At 36.3% G+C, this 11,518-nt stretch overlaps 2 protein-coding genes across 4 annotated transcripts; both read left to right on the top strand.

Moving 5' to 3' along the window:
• Positions 1 to 1,886: 1,886 nt before the first annotated feature.
• On the top strand, positions 1,887 to 3,479 carry LOC139862623 (uncharacterized). Of its 3 annotated transcripts, none has more exons than XM_071851240.1 (2): positions 1,887 to 2,590; positions 2,711 to 3,479. In XM_071851240.1, the coding sequence occupies exons 1-2, from the start codon at positions 1,943 to 1,945 to the stop codon at positions 3,368 to 3,370; spliced, it is 1,308 nt and encodes a 435-aa protein (XP_071707341.1). In that variant the 5' UTR covers positions 1,887 to 1,942; the 3' UTR covers positions 3,371 to 3,479. The 3 variants fall into 3 exon arrangements, with proteins under 3 accessions (XP_071707341.1, XP_071707340.1, XP_071707339.1); XM_071851239.1 differs by having other exon boundaries at positions 1,887 to 2,822; positions 2,919 to 3,479; XM_071851238.1 differs by having other exon boundaries at positions 1,887 to 3,479.
• Positions 3,480 to 9,409: 5,930 nt separating this feature from the next.
• Positions 9,410 to 10,459, top strand: LOC139863871 (uncharacterized). The gene has a single exon (XM_071852472.1). The coding sequence runs from the start codon at positions 9,410 to 9,412 to the stop codon at positions 10,457 to 10,459; it is 1,050 nt and encodes a 349-aa protein (XP_071708573.1).
• The last annotated feature ends 1,059 nt before the right edge of the window (positions 10,460 to 11,518 follow it).

Here is an 11,518-nt window from a genome sequence, read left to right as displayed (position 1 = left end):
CTTCCAGTTCTTTGCATCCTCTTTATATAGACAAATGAAATAGGCAAATGGAATATAGTCAAACGTGCAATGAGTTTTCTTCCATCTATCTCTCCATATCTTACTATATATTTTAATTTAGTGTGTTAGCTTCAGATGGAAGATCATGTAAGATAATGTGGAGAGTTATCCTACCAAGGCTTCAACCCTCCAACTTCATATAACCACATATTTCATTTTACTATTAATAATTCGGAGTAATAAATATTAGTGATGTATATTTATACCTAATATATTTTATACTTTACAAACATTAAAAACCTATGCAGACAATATTATAAAGGAAGTATCATTTAAAAATAATCTAGAAAGTTATTAATTGTGAAACTATATAATAACACCTTGTTTCTATATCATTTACATTTGCTTCTTACACTGAGTACATTTTTAGATAGCTGGTTTCCCAAACAACAGACTCCCATCGTTATAGATTTATTATTATTATAGTTATAATTTATAAATAAATAAACTTTCAACACGAAAATTACAAGAGAAAGGATCCACTTAGGAACCAAGAACACGAAAGATTATTTAAAAAATATAAATACAAGACGATACTAAACACGTGGTGCAAAGAGAGCAACCCTCAATAAAACTAAGTTTACGTGAGGTAAAATCCCGGGTTAGTTAGCCAAACGTGTCACTCGAACTTTTTACTACGAGACCTTTTGAAAATCCACTCAAAAGAGATGAGTTTGAGTTCACTTAGAAATACGGGGATGTTCCACCTTTTGTGGTGAAACACTGTAATATTCCAATTTTTTCAAATGAGATACGCACAAAACCATCGAGTTGATTGTTAAATCACTTTTCCGGCACTTGTACAATGGTTAACATCTTCCAACTTGAGGAGATCATTAATATTCCGCGTGTTGATGGATCTGATATTCAACCATTTATAAACATTAGACCACAATTCCTATACCCGATTGCACGACAATATAGAATGTTCCACAATTCCAAGTCATCGTCATATATTGGACACCGAACGCTATGAAGATCAATCCCCCTTTTATCAAGTTCTAATCTCACCGGAATTCTTTTCTTTAACACTCTTCAAATGAATATCTCCACCTTTTTCGGTACTAACTTGTTTCGAAGTGTTTCTTAGAGTGAAGGATTCGATCGTACTTGCGAATTATCAAGGATCTGCGAGAGATTTTTAACAGTAAATCAACCGTCATTTAATAATAAACAGCGCCAGGTGTCAATTGCGTTTGGGTACAGATTTACACCCATAATTATGTCTGCCAGTTGATTATATTCAGAAAGAGTTCTTCCTGTAGGTTCTCGACTCCAGCACCAAGATCTCGATAGCCCATACATGCGATCCATCACTGAAGCAGATTTGTTTACCTTCGGTCTGTATAATCTTTGAAACATGGAGCTAAGCTTTTCTTGCCCAATCCAAACGTCGTTCCACTACTTTGTTGTTGCTACGTTGCCTATTTTTTGACAAGAGTTTTTGAAGTAATCCCCGATTCATCAATCGCAACACCTGCATTGATAATAAACTGCAAAGTACCTGTGTAAAAAGTAAAAGTCGAACCGCTCGCTGGAAAACATACCCCCGATCGGGCCATGAATGCTGCAAATTAGTTTTACCCACAAGTGTCGGTTTCGATTAAAAACCTCCATCTCCACTTTTTGAGAAAGGCTAAGTTTTTACATTTGAAGACCCAATATTTAAATAAACTTTCAACTTAACCTTCAATTGACTAATTTTATCATAAACACCTTTAATGTTTAAGCGCTATTTCAGAAGTACCCTTATGTTATTCAAGTAAATCCATATTTCCTCCTCAATCTTAAAAAGCTATTTCCTCCTCAATCTCCCCTAACATCAAGACGCCATCTAAAACCCTACAAAAAACCCCAATTTCTTAAAATCAAATTCAACAAAATGGGGAAGCTACCACCATCACTCAAAACCAACAACAAATTAAGAACACCAATTCGATCGATCGTCCAAACTCTTCAATCACCCCCTCAACAATCCCAATCCGAATCCCCAAATCACAACCCTAAAATCCCCAATTCAATCACCAAAAGACCAACAACCACCACAAACCACCGTCCACCACTGCCGTCCCCAATAACCTTCACCTCCCCTGACATCACCGCTGCTAAAAACCAATTCACTTCACTCACAACCACCACCACAAGAAACTCATTAATACTAAACAATAGATTTTGCAATGCTGTGTTACAGTCATTTTCCTCTGTTTCATCCAGCATTCAAGATTCAATTAAGTTTCTTGATCACATGAAAAAGGTCCATCCTTTATTCACCCCTGATAAATCTTCTTATCATATCATTTTATGCCAATCTTGCAAAAACCCTGATTCGAATCTTTCAAATGTGAATAAAGCTCTAACCCTAATGGCTTCAAATGGGTTTGAACCGGATAAAGTGAGTACGGATATTGCGATTCGAACTCTTTGTAGCACCGGTCATGAAGACCACGCCATTGATCTGATCAAGAATTTATCGAAGTTTGAATCGACGAAGCCTGACACGTATACTTACAATTTTATGGTCAAAAGTTTGGTAAAGACTCGAACTTTAAGTAGTCTTAGCTTATTTATTAATGAAATGAAGAATGATTTTCATGTGAAACCTGATTTAGTGACTTATACTATTTTGATTGATAATGTTTGTAATGGGAAGAATTTACGCGAGGCAATGCGGTTGTTAGACGTTTTAAAGGACGAAGGATTCAAACCCGATTGTTATCTTTATAATACGATTATGAAAGGGTATTGTATGTTGACTCATGGAGGTGAGGTTTTAAGGGTTTACAAGAAAATGATTGAGGAAAAAATAGAGCCCGATTTAGTTACTTATAACACATTGATTTATGGGTTATCAAAAACAGGTAAAGTTAAAGAAGCTATAAAGTATCTTAACGAGATGGCGAAGACGGGCCATTTTCCCGACGTGGTTACATACACTTCGTTAATGAACGGGTTGTGTAGAGAGAATAATGCACTTGGTGCGTTGGAGTTATTGCACGAAATGGAAAATAAAGGGTGTGATCCAAACGAGTGTACATATAATACTTTGCTTCATGGGTTGTGTAAAGGGAGACAATTGGATAAAGCGATTGAATTGTATTGTGTTATGAAGGAAAATGATATGAAGCTTGAGTCGGGTTCTTATGGGACGTTTTTGAGGACGCTTTGTAGGAATGGTAAAGTTGCAGAAGCTTATGAAGTGTTTGATTATGTTGTTGAGAGTAAAAGTTTGACCGATGTTGCTGCTTATACGACGTTAGAGAGTACGCTTAAGTGGTTGACGAAAGCTAAAGAACAAAGCCTTGCTGTTTGATATTTGGAACAGTATGCCTCTGTATTTTTCACTTTGTCTTACTTAAAAGTATTGTTTTTTAAGATATTGCTCATGTATTATTACTTAAATCATATAAATCGAAAGTAAATTGATGCATATCTTCACTTCGGCTTACTTAGATGTATTTTGGTCAACCATTAGTAGTCATACACACTACTAAACACTGTAAATAAACGACACAAACTGTAACAGATTGAAGGAAAAGCTGTTCATTAATTAGTTTCATGGTCTAACTCATATAAATAAGTGCTTTTCTTAGTAAGAAGTTGGTTGGGTTGTGTATTTGGGTTGACCCACAAACACATTTTCCCATCTCTTAGAAGTTAGACATAATTAATTTGATAAATATGATTACTAAGACTACAATGTTACAATAGTAAATTAAAAATACTTAAAGTACACTTTGGACGTTCGATCCCTTTAAAATAAAACCCAACTCAAATCAGCTCATCGTTAAGAAAGCGGGTCGAAATTGCCACCTTCATTAATAATGAATCTAAACTATGTGTTACTTGTAAGCTGTTAGAAGAACAAAACTTGTTAAAGCTTTGTAGGTCACACTGTTTTGCAAACTGGTTTCAAAATCCACAACACTGTTTTGCAAACTGGTTTCAAAATCCACAACACTGAACAAGCTTACAGTAAATGTATTGTTTATAAAGTTACGTTGATAGGTTTTTATTTTTTGAAAACAATAACCAAACACCGTTCTCTATCATAAATGAATAACATTATATTATGAAACGTAGTTATTTGTTTACTGTCATTATCCTCCCTCCTGTTCTCTCTGTCCATATCTTTATTTTTATTTTTATTTTTATTTCAATTTTATATGATGATTATAGGCATAAAAGATCATATGCAGGTAAACTTGTACTTCTATGTTGGGGAATCTTGTAATTGTATCAATAAGGTGTAATACTTAATAAAGGATGTGTAATGAGTTAACTTGCGAAGACTTAAAAAAAAACAATGGAAATATTTAATATCCCATAAAACATTGTAACACTTGTGTAAATATATTGGGAATAATAATTGTGAAATATTTTATAGGTTTACTTTTTTTTTTTTTTTTTTTTTTTGAAAAGCAAAAAGTATCATTATTATTAAATTGTTTGTAACGTTACAAATCCCTATATTCATCTATACAATAGTATGGACATATCGAGATAATTGAAGAGATTGGAGTATAAAAAGAAAGAAAGTCGGGAGCGGCGAAGCCTATTTAACATTATGAGGGAACGAACTTGAAAAAACAAGCAGGGAAGGAGGAGACAACAGTACCGATCAAGCGGCGACAAAGTTGCCAAACAACCGACCCATTTAATCTACCCCACATAAACTAAATAAAAGCTACGAACACTACCCGATTTAAGTAATAACCCATTAACCGATTCCCATGCGATTTGGAGGCGGTGCTACATAAAAGGAAGGGTTAAGAAGCCATTGATGCCATTCAATAGGATTTTTCTTCCGAGATCTAGTTGAGATCCAGCTAAAACTTTGAGATTGAATCTCGGAGATAATCATGACGGGATTCCATATTTTATTTGAAAATACTTTTAGGTTGCGATGTTTCCATATAATATAGCATGCAATCCATATAGGTTTACTTTAAATAGGTTTTACTATTAATATGACTTGATGTATACAAAAAAGGCTGCACAAGTTATTTTATTTGTGAAAGTAAGTTGTTTTATACACAAGTTATCCCATTAGATATATTCACATAACAATAAAATGGGCTAACATGGATATAAAATGTCATAAAAGATCGTTCTTTGCATTTGGACCATTTTTAATTTGGTTTATTCATATGTTTGGAAACTGCAGTTTGTGTGTGAGCGCGCTCGCGCGTGCACCTATGCTCATGTGTAGAGTTATTTGAACGGTCTAGAACAGCAAGTTTACATATCTGATTACTGTTTTGTATGTTTGATTTTACATGGGATTCTAGTGTATGGGCAATTGTGCACATATATGTTGGAGGTAATAAAAACTTTCGTGTACGGTCAAATAATCGATGACCGGATATATCACTGAATCGTGTAATCACTTTCCGAAAGTAATTATTTGACCCTTATTGCCTGGGTTACACGAATATCACTTTGGGATAAGAATGTTTTTGATTTTGGCAGAAGACAAAACCTTTTGCTAGAGAGTATTTTGTGTTTGTCTTGTACTTTCTCATGAAAATTCTTTTCCTTATATAGGCACCCCAAGAGTATGAAATACATTATGAGACTTAATGGCCAATTAAACACTCATTACGATTTTTCATAATTATTCGAAGCGATTGAATTTCTATGTCAGTAACCCTAAGATGGTTAATTACTTGACTAATTCATTATTCATTATGGCATTAAACCTCAATCCTTAATGACAATAAACCTTAAGACTAACTTATTATGGCGTTAACGACACTTAATCACGTTACGTTAAAGATTAAGTTGTAATTGTCATTAACCCACACATTAAATAATCTTAAGCAAATTATGTTACTTTATTAATCACAAGATTAATCTTATGCCATTAAATATCAATTATGTAAATGTCAATAATGTTAAAACATTTACGAAACCGCTTTTGGGTCCGGGAAGTTTTTCACTAGATGAGTGTACAATCCGTACCTCCTAACCCATTTCCAAGTGAAACAACCAAGTCCCTTAATTACACTAAATTACCAACAATATATACATATATCCATCTAGCTACTAGAAAAACGTATGAACTAATTGGCAAGGGTTTGCGAGTTTCAGTCAGCTAGTCAAAATGCTGACTAGATATAAACCTTTAACCGAGTATAGAATAAATGGACTCATCGTGCAAAACAAAACACTATAAACGGAAATATAACAAAGAGAAATGAACTCTACTTCGATATGCCCATAAACATTTGACAGTTGAAATTTATACTTAAACAGTACACGATATTACTGATACACGAACAATTTCTTTTTTATAGTGAGCCAAAATCCATCTTTGGTATATCTATTCATGGCCATAGCTATGAAGATCGGTATAATTGAAATTAAAATGAGAAGAGTGTATATACGTTTCGATGGTATAGTCTGATCGATGATGATGTCATCTTCTTCCATGATCTCAGAAGTCGTTGGGCTCGATGGTTCATCTTGCGCCATGAGTTTTCTGTACTCGGCTTCCATGCCATCGGGCCCGCACGGCAAGCTGATAGACCTGTTATGAGAGTTTTGTCTCACATAGGTTTTAATAGTAGCCATTTGGGTGGGTGTAAGTTGTAGCAAATGGGCTAGGTTTAATTGTTGTGTATATATAGAACAAGACACAAGGAAACATGACAGATCACTAAGGTGATTAAGGCATGTGATGAGATCTCCTTCAAAATCGGGTTTCTTGATGGCCAACAAAGTCTGCATTGATTTCATATTTTTATAATTCCCATACTTTTATATTATATAGTCATACAAAAATATGTTTGCTAAAACTATATATGGGATTAATTTATAATAAAGTGACGATCTGTCGGGTTGCTGTTTTTTCTTCTTCTTGTTTTTAGTTTGTTATCGATTAACTTTTCTCTTCACTGGAGATCATGATATCCCTATGTTTAATTCGAGTTATGAAAATTAGTACGTAGTAGTATGTTTTAGAATCAAACTAATTGAGTGCCGATGAATATACACCCTTTTTTTTTTTTTTTTTTTTTCCATCCAAAATCTAAACTTACCCTATAAATATCTAGAGAGAACATGAGAGAGAGTGAGAGAAGAGAGAGAGTGAGGAGAGAGAGGGCGAGGATTGAGAGAAACTCAGATTACGGTGGCACGACAAGGTTGCGAGAGAGGTACAATGGAAGATTTCAAGATCGTTTGACAAGGCTATTCGGAATCCAACTGACATCCTTCATGTTCTTCAATTTCCCGGAAACATGGACGGTGACTGATTTGTGGAGGTCGTTTAAACCTCATGGGGATATCAAAGATATATATGTGGCCGGAAAAAGACTAAAAAACGGTAGTCGGTTTGCATTTGCAAGATTTGGATATGTGAACAATGCTGACCGACTATTACAGTCCCTTGAAAAAATCAATTTCAATGGTTTACCAATTAGGGTTTTCAAAGCAATTGAAAGAGGAGAAGGTCTGAATGTAAGGAAGACAGAAAGGCGAACCGGGAATATAAGGGTTGATGCAAAACAACAGCAAAATGATAACTTCAGAGATGAAAGAAGATTTTGTGACATTGCAAGGAATCAGAAGGAAGATCTAAGGGATAAATTAAATGCAAAGACAGGGGATATGAAGGGTAATTGCATGGAGAACAACAATACAACGGGCCATAAAGATTGCAAGTTCACGGAGGTCAATAGACCAAATGGGTACATCGATGGCAGGCGTATCAATGTCAAGCACCATAAACAACACAACAACTTAATAGGAAGATCCATCATATGCGAATTAAAGGGGATGGAATACTTTTTTCAATTCGAAGACCTATGTAGAGCTGAGGGGCTGAACAACTTCTCACTTAAATACTTGGGAGGAATGACGATGCTAGTGGTCTGTGAATCAAACGTTGCATCTGAAACAATTTTAAAGGATGAAGGACATGCTATACGTAAGTGGAGTAGATGCGTTCGAAGACTTAGTAATTCATACCATGCTCCTGGAAAACTGGTTTGGGTCAATATACAAGGTGTGCCAATCTCAAGATGGTATGAAGAAACCTTTCGAGATATTGCTGGTTGGTGGGGCAAAATTATCGAGATGGAAAACTGTGAATTAAAAGATGGTAACCAAGATCTCAGTTGTGGGAAAGTTCTCATCCACGTCAGGAACAACACATCAATCATTGATAGTTGGGTTGATCTAGTAGATGATGAAGAAATAGTCTATGTCCGGGTCAAAGAAGATAGCAATAGAACAATCCAAAATTTCTTTGATGGCAGTGCAAAGGTAGATGCAAACGTTGAGGTGAATAGTATTTACTCTGAAGAAGATGGTGATGAGGATGATGATTTTGTGGAGGATACGTATGATTATTCTGAAGATGAGGGTAATGCAACCAACTTAGATCCAGATGCAGAAGGTAACAGGAACGATGCGTTAGAGGAAGATCAGGATGAAAATGGAGGCACAAACGACATTCATAGCTCCGGTGACGGTGACCAGAATAATCAAAATCCGGCAATTGGAGATGAAGAATCAGGGTATTGGAAAGGTGAAGAGAGAGGGTATCATAGTAATGATGATGTCTGCAAAGAAAAGATCAATTGCACACCTTTTAAAGAAAACTTTAATTATAGGAGAATTCCCATAACGGCTACAACAGACAATGGTATATCCCAAGAGAGATTAAACCCAGGTTTGGTTACGGGCTCACCTAGGATAATTCAAAAGGAGAAAGTGGGATTAGATACTAGTAACAATTGTGTAAACTTGGGCCCCGATACATCCAATGGGCCAAGCAGTCCTAAAAACCACCAAGGCGAGAATAGCCCAAATGTTATTAAAGGCCCATATCAGGGGGTGGGCTCGGTGGAAGAGGCCCAACTGGTGAATAATAGAAAGGCACTTGCATCTAACCCACCTGATCAAAGTACAAACAATTCATGTGGACCAAGTGAGAAGATAAATCATCGTGGCAGACATGGAAAAGTCAAAGTGATTGATTCGAAGCATTCAGATACAAGCAAAAAGGATTGTTGCTGGTCTAGCATTCGTAAATGGAAAACCTCTTCAAGAATGATAAATCTCAAAAATTCGGCACGAAAGGTTAAACCTAATTCTCAACCAATGAGATCTAGGTGTACCTCTTGTGCAAATACAAGTTCTAAATTGGGATCGAAATTGGGGAGTGGAAGAAGCAAGCCAAGTCAGTTGAGGGATGGAGAGAACAAAGACTCCTCTTGCTCGTCTAATTCAATTAACACAGAGGGCATCCACGAGTATGGATGCCGTTTGGGATTAAAATGGCAAAAGAAGAATTCTACTCTGTAAGTGCTCTACTATTTTCTATCGATTTAGTTTGTTTAAAATGAAGATAGTCTCATACAACATAAGAGGGTTCGGGTCTGGTAAATTCAGCAAATTCAATTCTATTAAGAAACTAATTGCAAATGAGAAACCGTCCTTTTGTGCCTTCCAAGAAACTAAGCTACGTAGTGTTAAAGATTCATGGGTTCACAAACTATGGGGTTCAACAGAGTGCGATTTCATACAACAAGAAATGATAGGCAAATCAGGGGGTCAATTGTTAATTTGGGATTCGAATGTCTTTGAGCCAATAGACGTTCATAAAGTCGATCGGGTAATCGGTATTCGGGGTAAATGGAAAAGTAGTGGCATTGAGATTAATATTCTCAACGTCTATGGCCCTCACGATGACAACAGTAAACAAAAGCTATGGGACAATCTCACTGTTATGATGAAGGATGGTATCGAACCTTGGGTGATATGCGGGGATTTCAACGAAGTGAGAGATCAATCGGAGCGATTAAATTGTGAATTTGTTGAGAGTAGGGCCAAAAGATTCAATAATTTTATAGAATCCAATGATTTGATGGATATTCCGCTAGGGGGGAGAATTTACACTCGAGTTAGCGATGATGGGATTAAGTTTAGCAAACTAGATCATTTTCTAGTTAATGAAGCATTTTTCGCTCTGTGGAAGGATATTACAGTTGTTGCTCTTGAGAGAAAAGATTCAGATCATTGCCCAATTGTGTTGAAAGATAGCGAGAAGGATTTCGGCCCAAAGCCTTTCAAACTATTTGATGCGTGGTTCAATGAAAACGGTTTTGAGCAGATCATTACGGACGCGTGGGAAAATTCTAAGCAGACGGGTACACGCAAAGATAAATGCTTCCTGAATAAATTAAAGGACGTTAAAATTGCACTCAGGTCATGGAGCTCATCAAACTATGGTCAGTTAGATGGGGAGATTGAAGTCCTCAAAAATTTGGCACAAAATTTGGAATTAAAAGCTGAAACATGTCAGCTAAATAACAGTGAATTGGAATCATGGAAAAACGCGCGAAAGGAATGGATCGACAAAGAAAATATCAAAATAAGTATGTTGAAATAGAAGGCTAGGGTTAGATGGGTACTCGAGGGGGACGAGAATACAAAGTATTTTCACTCGGTTATAAGGAACAACTACAATAGATGCAACATCCGGGGTCTCACCATTAACGGTTCGTGGAACAACACCCCATCCGATATTAAGTCAGAGGCATATAACCATTTCAAAAAAATGTTCGAGGAACCTGACATCGAGAGGCCTTCAATGGAAGATTTACATTACCCTTCTATTACCAAAGAGGAAGCTGATGCATTAGAATGTAAATTTATGGAATCCGAAATATTGGAGGCTATAAATGAGTGTGGGAGTACGAAAGCACCGGGACCTGATGGATTTAATTTTAGATTTTATAAGAAATTTTGGAATGTTATAAAGGGCGATCTTGTTGAGGCAATTTCGTGGTTTTGGGAAAATGGGGAAATATCTAGAGGGTGCAACGCCTCTTTTGTCACACTAATACCCAAAAAGAAAGATCCGCTAGGTTTAGGGGAGTATCGACCGATTAGCCTTATCGGTAGTTACTACAAAATTGTGGCAAAAATACTTTCAAATCGCTTGAGGAAGATTCTACCTTCTTTAATCGGTTCGGAGCAAAGCGCCTTTCTTTGATTTTAGACGGGGCACTAATAGCAAATGAAACAGTTGATTTTTTGAGATCAAGTCGGAAAAAAGGATTCATCTTTAAAGCGGATTTTGAGAAAGCTTTCGATAGCCTAAATTGGAACTTTATACTAGAGGTTATGAAATGCATGGGTTTCGGGCTTAAATGGAGGAAGTGGATTATGACTTGCCTCAAATCGGCTTCTATATCTATTCTTGTTAATGGCGCCCCTACGAATGAGTTTTCACTAGGTAGGGGGTTCGACAAGGAGATCCGCTATCTCCTTTCTTATTCATCCTCGCGACGGAAGGATTAAATATCCTTACGAAGGCGGCTTTGGATAGAGGACTCTTTAATGGAATCGAGGTCGGGAAAGATAAAATTCTAATCTCACACCTTCAATACGCGGACGACACTATCTTTTTGGGGGAAGGGAGTCGAGCAAATGCACTAAACCTAAT

This window comes from Rutidosis leptorrhynchoides, chromosome 8, assembly GCF_046630445.1.
Source record: "Rutidosis leptorrhynchoides isolate AG116_Rl617_1_P2 chromosome 8, CSIRO_AGI_Rlap_v1, whole genome shotgun sequence".
NCBI lineage: Eukaryota > Viridiplantae > Streptophyta > Magnoliopsida > Asterales > Asteraceae > Rutidosis > Rutidosis leptorrhynchoides.
Note: the sequence above shows the minus strand (reverse complement) of the source record. Positions and strands in the feature narration are given on the sequence as shown.

Bases quoted from the DNA above. Each gene is read 5' to 3' on its own strand.
- LOC139862623 (XM_071851238.1), top strand. From the start codon at position 1,943: ATGGGGAAGCTACCACCATCACTCAAAACCAACAACAAATTAAGAACA.
- LOC139863871 (XM_071852472.1), top strand. From the start codon at position 9,410: ATGAAGATAGTCTCATACAACATAAGAGGGTTCGGGTCTGGTAAATTC.